At 38.7% G+C, this 13,642-nt stretch overlaps 1 protein-coding gene across 4 annotated transcripts in view; it reads left to right on the top strand.

The window, feature by feature from the left end:
- The window catches only part of LOC125458447 (PH and SEC7 domain-containing protein 2-like), a 179,900-nt gene that overhangs the window by 52,242 nt on the left and 114,016 nt on the right, over positions 1 to 13,642 (top strand). For all 4 annotated transcript variants that reach the window (XM_059650704.1, XM_048543714.2, XM_059650703.1 and 1 more), the window contains 2 exons: positions 3,669 to 4,378; positions 8,101 to 8,598. In XM_059650704.1, coding sequence (XP_059506687.1) covers positions 3,753 to 4,378; positions 8,101 to 8,598 — 1,124 coding nt within the window. In that variant the 5' untranslated portion in view covers positions 3,669 to 3,752. The remainder of the gene's footprint in view (positions 1 to 3,668; positions 4,379 to 8,100; positions 8,599 to 13,642) is intronic.

Genomic DNA, 13,642 nt, shown 5'->3' with positions numbered 1-13,642 from the left:
TATTGAATGACAGTGCAGGCTCTAGTGTCTGTCTGGCCTACTTTTGCTTTTGTTCCTCTGAATCACTGCTATTCTTCCCAATTGCCTCCTCTTCTGCCTTCTAGATTTGGTAGTGCCATTACCTTATTTATTTCACTGGTGTTTCCATGTCAATTCATTTTTAGTAAATCATTTAATCTCTGCGAAGTAGCTTTCTATTGCTTGGCTTGTGGTTATTAAGTTTACTCTGTAGTAAGCTGTTCAAGATTTTCATTTTTCCTGAATTAACATTTTCTTGAACACAAACTTCCAAGTGGATTTGTATGGTTGCTACTGCTTTCCTTTGAGGTTGACCTTTCTAAAAGGTATTGCAGCTTTGATTTGTTCCAGATCGTACTAAATATATGATGCAATCATTTAAATTTCAAGAAAATGTACAATAAAACTCCCAACATGGTATTTTTTCAATAATATGGTTTCAGATTGAAACCAGCATGTACCATTCTGATGTTTCCGATGCAGAGTAAGGTAAATAAGGTTTAAGTAAGATTGCCAATTTAGAGGAAAATTGTGCAAATTTGAGGGCTTTCAGTGAATTGTTCTTGTAGTCCCCAAAATTGATTGAGATGTGCCATAATACTTGGAATTTTGTTCCTAGCAACCTTAAGTAGAGTCCATTTCCAGGTTCCAGAAGTAAAATGACAAATACCCCAGTGTAACTTTGCAATTATTTTCATTTCCTTCCTTTCTAATAATTTAGACACGTTATATTTACGTTAGAAAATCTCAAGCACTATAATAGTTTCCACTTTTGATTCAAGACATTGTTACCTTCCAAGCTGCATCTGTACATATATTATGAACAAAATAATATAACTAGTCTGCATTTATTGATATAATTGTATTATCAAAGCTTTGCTTTTATCTTTAATAAAAAGTTATATTCACAACAGCATGCTTAAGTGCATTTGCTTTATTTTTTAAATTAAAAGTTTCACTGCTATCAGATCATTCTGTACCAGTCAGAAGAGTGGATAGGAAGGACATCGTGTACTCAGCCTACGTTGATGGTTCCATTCTGTGAAGTGGACTATAGGGGATGAGCCATGCTATTTTTTTACAGAAATCAAATTTGTTAAAGGGGTATTTTTAAACTAATTTCTGGAATGGAATACAATTCGTGGTGAACTGTGTCACAAAATGATGGGGGTATGGGTTTGTAACGGTGAATTTCCTTATGGAAAAGCATGATTTGCATTGAGCAAGTAAGCCACCAAAAAAAAAGGGCAAAGAATAAATGAAGATTGTCTAACGGCATATTTTTTTTGCCGCAAGATACATAATGGTGAGCACTGGAAATGCATTGTGCATTCATTTGACTGGGAAGGTATGTGATTTTGAGGAAATTTCATAACAATAGAATTGATAAGACAATTGATAGGTGCTTAAAATTGGAAGCAAATTAGAATTTGTATTAATTGTTATACTGAAGCATTGTGAATTGTAAATTCAGAATGTTGAATTAATTAGCAACGTGTTTGCAATTGATTTAGGAAGAAGAAATCTGAATAAAGTACGTGTGGATTCAACATTTTATTTTTCACCTTTTTTTAAATGGAAGTATATACACCCTCATGACTGTAAGATGCCTGTTTCGTTTTCCCAGTTTTACTTTTTGCACATGCTCCGAATAATGCAATTTTCCGCACTACCGCATTTACGTCCTCCTTTCACCTCAATCGTACATACGCCAGATTACTCTTGCTATGATTAATGTGATCCTTGACCATGTAGATTTATTTTCTCCATCTCAGCCTTTACTGTCCCTCCCAAGGCCATGATATGGTTTTACTCAAATTCATTTTCAACCCCATTAAACTCTTTGCATAATGGTTTGGTCATCCTCTGTCACTTCTGCCACCTTCTGTGTGAAAATATCTCCAAAAACATCTGCCCCTTTACATCCTTTTCAGCATTTCAAAAGGGCAATGTCCTTTGCAGCACCTGGGTCCAATTGTCCATTTCACATGGTTACTGTTTCCATGCCAATGCAAAAGATGCAACACCTCCCCTTTTACCTGCTCACTGACCCAGATCCTGACCTGTCTTTCCAGTTTAATACATTGTTGTCACTACACATAATGTGCTCTCCTGTACACTGGAGAAATCAGTCAGGGATTGGTGACTTTCTTCCACCAATAGGGCACCATGGTGGCTTAGTGGTTAGCATCTCTCCCCGAGCCTGTTTGGGTTTCCTCTGGGTGCTCCGGTTTCCTCCCCCAGTCTAAAGATGTACAAGTTAAGTGGATTGGCCATGTTAAACTACCCATAGTGTTCAGGGATATGCAGGCTAGGTGAGTGCAGTGTTAAAGGGATTGGATAGGAGGGTGGGCCTGGGTGAGATGCTCTTTGGAGGGTTGGTGTGGACTTGATGAGCTGACTGGCCTACTTCCACACTCCAAGGATTCTATGAGTTCTTGTGAAACATCTCCATTCAGTTTGTAAAGAGAGCCTTAACCTGTTATTTTGATTCTTCGCCACCATTTCATTGTGACATTTCTGTCCTTACCTCCTGTAGTATTCAGGGAAGTTCAGAACAAATTCACGGAATAGCCTCATCCTTCAAATTGGAAATATACAGGAATCCACATTGAGTTTAATCATTTGAGATCACAACCTCTTTCCCACTTTCACTTGCTTTCTCTTTGCTGTTTTGATTTACTTTTTCTTTTCTCTCTCTGCTATGCAGACCTCTTCTAGGAGCATCTTTGGTTTAATTACTTGTCCTATTACTGGCCCCTTTAGCCTTGTCCCTTTTTTTTAATGTTTCCTGCCTTTCATTCGACCATGGCCTTCTATTCTGATGAAGATCTTTGAGAGGCCATGGTGAGGACATACCTCGATGGGTTCAGAGGTGGGGGAAGCACACTGAGGGCTGTCCAATTGGCTCAGGAACTTGTCAAGGAGGAGTGAGGGAAACCCATTGAGCTGGCTGCTCAGTACAGCCCTGTTTTACCAGTCATTAAATGCAGTGGTAGTGAGATGAAGCCCTTGGGTCTCAATTGATTCACTGGTGCACACGCTGGTTAATGCTTCTGCTGGACAGGTATGGTGTGGTGTTGGGGATGATTATGCAACAGACAGGCTGCCTTCTAAATTTAATGATGTCCTCTCACCCTTCTTCAAACTTGCTGGTGGGGAATCATAAAACTCAACAAAAACCAAAAGATGCTGTAAATCTGGAACGAAAACAAAGTTGCCGGCAAAGCTCAGCAGACCTGGCAGCAGCTGTGAAAAAAAAAGTCAGAGTTAACGTTTTGGGTCTGATTCTGAGAAAAGGCCACAGGACTTGAAATGTTAACTCTGATTTATTTTCTTCACAGATGCTGCCAGAACTTGTGAGCTTTTCCAGCAGTTTGTGTTTGAATCATGAAACCCATTCTGCTAATTGGTTTCTCTCTCCACAGGCACTCCCTGACCTCAGTACTTCTTGTGTTTTCTGCTTCTTTTAACACCGTGTTGATCATGTAATGTAAATGAATCTGTTCTCTACAAAATAATTATTTTCTGCAATGTAATGTATTAGAAGTAATCTTCTACTTCCTGCAGTATTACTAAATTTAGGCTTCTCGAGCTACAGACTGTCCCCTCAAATTAAAAAAAAATCTTTCTCTCTCCATCTCCTGTAGGATAAAGTTTCACCTTCATCAACTGTAAGAAATAAAGCACACTTCGAAAACTGGAAGATAACATAACGTCTGTAGTATCTGGACATGAACCAAGCAAAAAATGCCCCTTGTACTTCAGGGGTTGTAATAGAGAACAAACTGAACATTTTGACACAAGAAACAGCTATTCAAAATAAAAGTAAAAATCATCCAACGCCCTCAAAAAGCCAAGCTCCAAATAGTCATGAACAGATCTTTGTAAAGATGGATGCATTAAGCTCAGAATGCACACCACATGTAACAGCTAAGCAGACAACCTCTGACAAAAACCCATCTGTCGGAGAGCAGGGATCAAATAATGCACCTGAACATCAATTGATGGTAACCCAACAAGAAAATGAGGCACAACGTGTGAAAAGAATGCCTGGGCAGTCAAGTCAAGATTATGACATAGGCACAAAGAATGCTGCTAATCTCACATGTGAGGCTGCAGCAACAGCAGAACCAAGCATGAAATGTCCTGATGACAAAATTGCCGAGCAAGTGACTGATATATTGGCAAATGGAATCAACTGTGACTCAAAAGATGGGGAGGATGTTGACAAAAGCTCAGAAAACATCATTCTCATGCAGCTGGCTGAGAAAAAAGACAGCACTACTGTTTTGGAGCAGAGCTCAGCATGTGGCAAGGATATACAGATGAAACACTCTGCAGAAGATGTGCAGAAAAGGTATTTTACTGCAGGAGATGCAGCAAGATTCTGCAGCTCTTTAACTAACTAGACATATGCTGCTGATTATGGCATTTTGTAGTTATGCCAGTTTTGATGCCTATCGAATAATTTCGGGATTTTGGGGAACAATAAAGAAACTGCTTTTGGAAACAATATTATGCCAATTCAAACCATATATCAATTAAATAGACCAAAAGTACTGCAAAAGCTGGAATCTTTCAGATTTTGAGATCACAATGTCCTTTTTGTATAATTTGTTTCTTGCCTTTGAGAATTGATGGAAACAGATAACAGTTTTGCATTATATGACATTTAAGATGTAGATACTGTAAATATTAGCAAATATCAAACTCATGATTAATAGTTAACTCACAATTATTTTCACCCCAAAGCTTTGTGGTAGAAGTGGGACTGCATCTGTGATTACTTTTCAAGTCTATTGGGTCTGTCTTCTACTTTCTTCTTGTAAGTTGATAGACTGAATGAGGTGATGCTTACTGATTCTCAGTTTCTGCTTGGGGGAGAAGGAAATATTCTATTATCTCCTGGAGTTGGTTGAGTCTTTATCTTGTACTCGAGCCAGCATGCCAAAGATAACACAATTCCACAAATACTTGTTCCTGTTCATTTGTGCTATGTGCTTCACAAATGCTTCATCCTACAATTTGCAAATGCAATTTATGCCCATCTCCACCGCCACCATTACCAACTCTATGTCCCATCAGGGGAAAGGATATATATGCCCTGGCTACGATAGGAAGATAATACTGAAGACTTGAGCTGGTTGGTTTGTATCAGCCTTTGGGCACTGCCATTTTTTTCCTTTCTGGAATTCTAGGAATAAATTTGTCATTAAATTTTTAGATAGCGAGATACAGTTTTATCTCAACATTTTTCTGCATGGGGGAATGATTCTGTGAATAAGAAACAGAAAAGGGTAATGCTTATCTCTGACATCATCATTCTTCCCAATTCCATATATAGCTTCTTAGCCTACAATCTCCAGTGTCCTCTCATCTCGAGTTAAGTACTGAAACTTATGAAATTACTTTCCTGTCTGCATGTGTTTTAAAAACAGTTGTATATACACATGTATTCCATATGTTTAAACCTGAAATGCAAGAAAAATATGGGCCAAATGCCGGCAAATGGGACTAGACTAATTTAGGATATCTGGTTGGAATGGATGAGTTGGATCAAAGGGGCTATACAACTCTATGACTCTATGACTATAATGACACCATAGCCTTAGTCAGATAAGGGGATGCTTGTGTGCCATAAATCTTCTATTATTTCCGTAAATATTGCCATCCATAAGTATCTTTTATGGTTCTGTTGCATCACTACTTTTGCAACCAGTTCAAGTTAAGTTGTGTTACTGTTTCAAGGAATTAACTCACACCCTAAATGTATAATAGCATAGTTTGGAATCATAACAACAACATCCTATTTGTATTTCAAACAAATACAGCAAAATGGATCTGATCATTCCAAACAAAGAATGTGAATCCTTGGTGCATGACGATAGATATGAAGTGTTAATCTGTTTGGCAGGTGAATATTCGGGCAAATTATGATTACCTTCATACAGATGACACTGCAACTTGTCTTTGTATAATACACAGTGCAGAATATATCATATTTTCTGCATTAGATATTATGTTACTTAAAGTTCATGTTTCAATTTCGGACAGTGTTTTGATTGTTTTTACATCTAAATGTTTCCTTATATCAATTCCACTTATCCTTACATCTTTTCTGTCCTTAAATAAACCATTTTTCTGCCCCCATGTATTTTTTTATCTTGCTGTATTCAAAATCAATTGTCACATACCTTTCCAATACAATGGATGTGGGTGGTCCTTTGGTTGCTTGTTCAAGTCAACATTTCCTAATTTTTGTTTTGTTTATGGAGGATATATCCTAAATTTAGCTTTAGATGCCCATTACTTGGTGCTTTATTTAAAAGATTACTGAGAATATGGATATGTTTTTTGGCAAAATTGGAATTTTGTAATGAACTTATTTTAAAGTTGTTTGTAAAATAAGTGGTTAAAAATCCTGACATTTGACTGTAAATGATGCAATCTTCTTGAAATATGTGAAGTGTAAGCATTCTTACTTAAAAGTTGCTGGACCCATTATGTTTATTTGTTTCCTTCTCCTGGTTCCAGGCATCTATGAGGGGAGATAAAGATTTTTTACAGCATTATATCTCCAAAGTTAAGCTTTTTTGCCAAATGATTTTTTTTATTCTTATACATAATATTACCAGCCCAATTCACTCAGAATGACCCAACTTAATTTGACCCACAACTGTCATAAAATAGATGTTTTACAGCAATTTTCTGACTTTGCATTCCTAATCTGGAGTTGAGCCTCAGCTCATCTGCTGCTGAAACATCATTCATATCTTTATTATTGTTAGACTTTACTATTTCAATGTATTTTCGGCTGGTCTCCCATATTTTACTGATTAAACTTGAGGTCATCCAAACCTTTGCTTGCGTCCTGATCATATCAAATTCCAATCAGCTAGCACCCCTTGCTTGCTGACCTATGTTGGCTCCTAGTGAAGATTTTAAAATTTCTTGCTTTCCATTTCCATCAATGTTCATCATTTAAATTTTTGTAAATAATAATTGTAAACTGTAGCCTAAAATAAAACGTAGAATAGAATATACTCTCCTGTCCATTGAGAACATTAGATACGATCACAAATAAAAAGATGGTGGTGAGGGTTTAGCGAGGACCCTATATATTCCCTGAAATGTTCTTTCCGGGTCACAGAATTGCAGATCTATGTTCTGTTGTGATTTATAGTGTTGAATCACATTGAGAACAAAAAGAACCAACATTTAAAAGTATAAAAATGTATCACCTTTGATCCATTGGCTGCTCGGATACTTTCCTTAATGGGGGAATTTTCTCGAAAAAGATCCAACTTTCTTCATACCTTCTGCAGAAGCACCCCTCCACCCCCACAGCTAGATTTTGGAATGACTATGTTCTTTCCCTGCTTTGGCTGTTAAATTCATTACTAATTCCCTTTAAAAGTGGTTAGTAATCTTTTCAGAGCTGCTAGAACAGAATGTTCCATCCCTTAACACTTGGGTGCTCCCAATGCATTGTGTGCAGTGCACTGGGTCTTCAGATGTTCTCATTCACCAACCTAGCTTCACTTTATAGTTGCAGGTGTACTCAGCACACCATGAGCCTTGGCACAAAGCACTGCAATATTTGCTGACATAACTCTCAACTCATAAGATTACATCTTTGAAGAGAAGTGTTTTTATTATAAGTGGAATTACATTGGAAAAAAAATACAGATCATCCTTTAATACTTCTAGCATTATTTTTTCTTAGTAAAGGAATAAAACTGTCATTTTAATAAAATCCAGTATTGTCTCCACCTAGGTTAAGAAATGTTAAATCTAAGTGTCTTGCCTTTTCATACCCTTTAATCGGACAAAAGGAATAATAATGCCACGATCAAGTAGATAAAATCAATATTTTTTTCACATACATTTGTTGATTTTAATTATTTTTTCATTTTGTTTCAGGTTTTCATGTTACCATTTGCAAAATGTTCTTTCTTTTCAAAGATGTATTTTTGCTTGTTCAATAAAAGAGTAAATGCCTACATTATACTGTTAAATTTTTTGATTAATTTAAAATTTCACTAAACATTATTCTTTGTCGTAATGGTTTGTTAACAGGCTGATAGTTGGAGAAACAATACCTAATGGTGCAACTGTAGAAAAAGAACAAGTCCAAGTGAAGGACAGTCGAGATGGATTCAGTTCTACCTTTGAAAGAATTGTGGAATCTGACCTTATGAAGGGCACTTCATACAGTAGCCTGGATTCTTTGGACGTGCTGTCACTGACCGATGAGACAGATAGCTGTATCAGTTTTGAAGCCCCTCTCACACCTCTAATTCAACAACGTATCAAGGAAACCCCAGAACTTTTACAGCAGAAATTGGTTCAGGTTGCTGAACAGCGGGAGATCCTGGAAGCTGGAGTTAGTAATGACCAGGAACATCGGTCTAGGATGAATGAGGGAAATGCTGAAAGTCCACTGAGACACTCACTTACCAGCAGCAGATCTGAGAATGTCCTTAGTAGATCCTCTTTGAAATCAATGCCAAATGGTTTGCACAATGAGAGAGATGAACTAGAAGAGGACATCACCAAGATAGTTAACTCCATCAGGTAAATATTCTGAGTAAATGCATTTTCAATGTATCATTATTGTGGTGGAAATTGTTGTTAAACATTATTATCTTTTAAAAATATATATTTACAAAATCTTACAATTTAATGGTGGAAATTTGATATTTTGTTGCTCTTAACACATTAGGTGTAATTATCAGAAAATTGTAAACTCTGAATCTATGATTTCCATCTAATGAAATGTTGAATGGAATATTGTGGGCTAGCAGGCTCAAATGATTCACATAGCTCAAAACAGCAACTGGTCAGCAGTGCTGGCGAAGGCTTGATTTAAGAGGAAGTTTTTGGGAAATTTTTGAAAGTGGAGGAGTTATCTAGAAATGCAGAAGAGTTGAAGAATATGATAGGAAAAAGAATGGGATGTTTAGCAAATGGGAGGAGGCTTCTGTATTCTGATACTGCAGCCCAGGGGTATCGACCAATGCACTGATCAAGTACTAATATGGGAACCCAAGCAACATTTACAAGATTAAAGCCACTGAAACACAATGTTGCTGAGAAGCATGGGAGGATCTTAGTTGTTGTTGGGAATGTTTATTGGAAGCAGGTTTGCCCAGAAGCCTTCTTCTTTAGTTTTTTGTTTATCATTCATGGCAACCATGGAAGGTGAACTTCACACATTGATGTGGCAGAATAACACATAAGGTATTTAAAAGGACAATTAATTGGAATTTGACGTTACACTTTGGACTTTATTGATGCTACCCGAGGACGATAGGGCTTTAGAAGATCATCTGTTTAAAGTAGGTAGTAAGTAAAAGCTGCATACTGGTTCTTTCAGCCAACTCGCAAAAGACCCAAAGACAACAATAGAAAAAAGCTGGAAAAGCTCAGCAGGCCTGAGCAGCTGTGGAGAAAATTAGAGTTAACATTAGTTCTGAGGAAAGGCCATTCGACCCAAAATGTTAATTCTGATTTCTCAACAATAGTCCCAGACCTACTGAGCTTTTCTAGCAATTTCTATTTTTGTCTCTGATTTACAACAGCTGCAGTCCTTTTGTTTTTTCAATCAACAGAACCAGTATGTGGTGACATGGAGCATGGTGCTTATTGGGGATTGTTGGTAAAGACAAAAAGGGGAAAATGGAGCAATCATTGAGGAAGCCATGTTTCCAGGTTAATATTTGATCCCAAGGAACAAAGTCAGGAAAAGGTTTGGGGGCATGGGGTTAGGGATACAGTGTAATTCTGGATAGAATGCCTAAGAAAGAGCCCTACAGGCCTCATTTGCTAAGGGTTGAGAGCTGCCTTGGTTGTTGGTACAGCGCAAAGGGAGGGTGTTTGTTGAGGTATGCTGAGAAACAAGGGTGCCACACAGTGTGGGCATGAAGGGGAAAGTTGCAGTGAATCTTATTAACAAGTAAGAAAGGCTATACCCAATAGACAGTCCTTAAGTCACAACTCGGGTACCTCCTGATGTCCACATGGAAGTGTTAGCAATGACTGTAGCTCTCCAGGGAGGCACTCACTGTCTTTGAGCTATTCTACACAATGAACTGTAATACTTGCAGGTTGGTGGCTATCCATTATCAATAGCTCCAAAGATCATCTTGATTTTCATGGAGATGGATGCATGATATTTCATTCTATGACCTGTCTATGAAACAAGGAGGTGATTAGAGTTATGTTCAGTAGAGTAAGTGCCTGAGTGCATTGACACATTGATTTAGTCATTCAGGAGATGAAGTCTGTTGGCTTTAGGGGCCGTCACTGGATTCTCCAGATGCAGTGCAGTTGATGAGACTCATGTGACATCAAGGCCACCACTCAGAGACCAGGGGCTCTTATCAAAAGAAAGGATTTCCATTCATTCAATGTTCATTTGTTTTTTTGACAATTGAATGTAGATACTTCAAGTAGTTATATGTTTCCCAGAAAGCAGCTGAGACACCTATATACTTCAATAGGTCAAATGCTACAGCTTATCTTAAACCACCACGAATCTTGGATGGATAGGAGGAGACAGGAGCTATCACGAGAAACATAGATAATCGCTCCCGTGAGGAATGCATGCATAAGTGCAGTGGAAAGGTCCAACACCTGCTGTGAGTCAATACTCAATCAGGCCATTCAGTTTCTAAAGAAATGATTCGGGTGCCTAGTTTGATGTGATGGAACCCTTCAATTTGCTGCAGTGAGGGTCTTGCTTATCACTCTGGTCTGCTGTATATAATTTGCTGCTGCAGAGAGAGTAGGGCATGAATAAGGAAGAAATTGTTGATTGCAATGGCTCTTCAGATAATGAGGATACAGAGGAACATGAGATGAGGGACTCCTCATATCACAGGCAAAGTTGAATGCAGTATGCCCTCATACGTAGACATTTATTGTAACACATCAGCTCCTTCGGAAACCGAAAGAGGTCTGGATTTTAGTGAACTGAAGCAGGCCATTGATACGATTGTGAAACAGGATTCAACTTCTTTGAGTGGCTCTGTGGCTGCTGTCTGCCTCTATGAAACTTACTCAGTTGATCTGGTCTTCTCTGTGGATCCATGGCGGAAGGATCTAATACATTGCCCTTGTAGTCTGGAGGAGAACCTGCAAGGAGTTATCATTAAATCATGGGGCCACCTGATGCATTCTTACTCCTGTGGAAAGCAGCAGTCAGATAGAAGACTGTTGTTTAAAGGCATTAGCTAGACACCAATGGACAGATGGAAAGCTCTTGGTTGATGAGAACATTCAGGTGACACTGTTTGCAGTTAGCACTGAATGCATTGCTGACAGCCACTTCAGTATTGCATCAGTCTTGCTTCCAGCCACTGCCATTCAAATCAATGGCCTCTGTGCCGGCCTGCTGTGAGATAATGTATGATTGCCTCTGCATGTCTCACGAGTAGAGGGTCTCCTTTTCAATGCTGCCACAAAGACCTTCAGCCTTGATGCAAAATCCAGCTGTATTGTTAGCCACATGACACCTTTACTCATACTGTACTGTATTTTGCCCAAAAGACTGGATGCAGTTACATTACAACGCCATTGAGTGGCAGTGCTTCAATCTTCTATTTACAATAAACTAAGTTGGAGTATTCTGCAAAAAACTTCTATCCGGATATTACAACTTTGGACTACCACACTACCCATGATGAACAATGCTGCTATCCATCTATTTGTTCCTTTTCAAACACACGCTCAATTCTCAAACCTCAAAATTTCTGTGTGCTTGCTCTGAAGATTCTTGGACTCTTCCAGAGTGGAATTTCTCACATAGGAATTTTATTACTTAGTCTGAGCTTTTGAGAAACTAAGCTACTCAGCAAATATTTCCATGGTTTTGCCCAGCAAGCCATGTAATTATTCCTGTTATCTCTATCCTCATTTGAAAATTTGGAAATACTGCTAACTTATTTTGCCTCAGTGCAGAGTTCTTGTCTGCTTAAAGTGCTCCCCCTTGAGAGAATTCCACAGAGGCTTGTATCTTGTCATCAAGTTATCCTTTATTTACACATGCCTACCTCTTGCACCTAGAGCACCTTAGAGGAAATTCATCCTCTTCTTCAGCCAGTAAAAGTGTCACGACTGTGACATCCTCTGTGTCCATCTTAAATTCCAAGATTTCTTTGACGCTAAATGAAGGAGGAGAACCTGTGCAGTTCCTTTTTGGTGGCTTGGCCTCAAATCTCATTTGATAACATGCTGTAAATTTAGGAGCTGGACTAAGGGTGGTATACAAATGGAAATTTTATTGACTATTGTATCCTTTGTGCTGAAGTGAAGAGACTGGTGTTTAATTAGCTGTCTGCCTGCCACCATCATATACTATCGATCTGGTGGCAATTCCTGATGTCAGCTGAATTAAATTGTCAACGTAACATTGTGCCTGCTGCTGATAACTCACAATTTGAAAACTCTTAAACTGTAAATATTTTTTTCTGCCTGGTGAGGAAGGCACTGATTATTGAGTTAGGCTTGAGAAGTTCAAGCACCTGGAGACGGTCTCTCTTCCCACTTGCTTTTTTGAATGAGCTTCTCCTGGTATGGTGGAAAGGGAATGTAGCTCTGTTTGGAAATGTGTGGAATAAACCTAAACTTTTTCTTTTAACGGGTACTAAGTAGATAGGCAAAGAATACATTCACAACAAGTTTTATCTGAACTTGTTATTCAAAGCTGGATGTTGCAGATTCCAACATCTCAGAAAATGTTGCTGTTATTTTGAAGCTTCACATGTGCTCATATTACAGCAGGCCACACTTTATTACTACTGTTTAAAATCTGCACTGAAGCTAAAATCATCATAGTCTTACTGGACCATATGGCTGCTCTCTCATTAGAGAGAGATGAGTAGTGTGGTTTAACCTGAGAGTCACCATGCCTCAGGTGAAGGTGGAGTTTGTGAAGGAGAGTCCTTCACAGTAACCTCAGTTGGTCAAGGAATTGAACTCATGCTGTTGGTCGTCCAGCCAACTGAGCTGACCAGCCCCCAAAATCTAGACTGTCGTCACATTGGCAGTCAGAAAATTGGTGTACAATATAAACTCACAGAAAAAAACCTGCATGTTGACCTACTCTCGCATGAAATAGGATTTAAGGTGGACATCTGAATGTGACTCTCTATCCCTGCAAACATCTCACATGTTTTTCTCATTGTAGGACAAAGTGAAAACTAATAGGTGGCAACTAACCCAATTGGAGCAGAGCCTCATGACTTTTTAAAAATTTATTCATCTGTGGTTTGTGGGCGTTACCAGCTGGCCAGCATTTATTACCCACCCATAGTTGCCCTTGGGATGATGGTGGTGAGCGGATTTCTTGAATCGCTGCAGTCTAGCTGCTGTTGGTTGACCCATAATGCCATTAGGGAGGGAATCTCAGGATTTTGACCCAGCACCAGTGAGGGAGCGATGGCTTGGATGCGTACTAGAAGGTGATGGTGTTCCCATTTTTGCTGTCCTTGCCCTTCTAGATGAAAGTGGTCATGGGTTTGGAAAGTGCCATCTGAGGATCTTTGGCAAATTTCTGCAGTGCATCTTGTAGATAGTACGTACTGCTGCTAATGAATATCAGTGGTATAAGGAGTAG

This window comes from Stegostoma tigrinum, chromosome 13, assembly GCF_030684315.1.
Source record: "Stegostoma tigrinum isolate sSteTig4 chromosome 13, sSteTig4.hap1, whole genome shotgun sequence".
NCBI classification, from domain to species: Eukaryota; Metazoa; Chordata; class Chondrichthyes; order Orectolobiformes; family Stegostomatidae; genus Stegostoma; species Stegostoma tigrinum.
The sequence above is the reverse complement of the archived record's forward strand: the minus strand, read 5'-3'. Positions and strand labels throughout refer to the sequence as shown.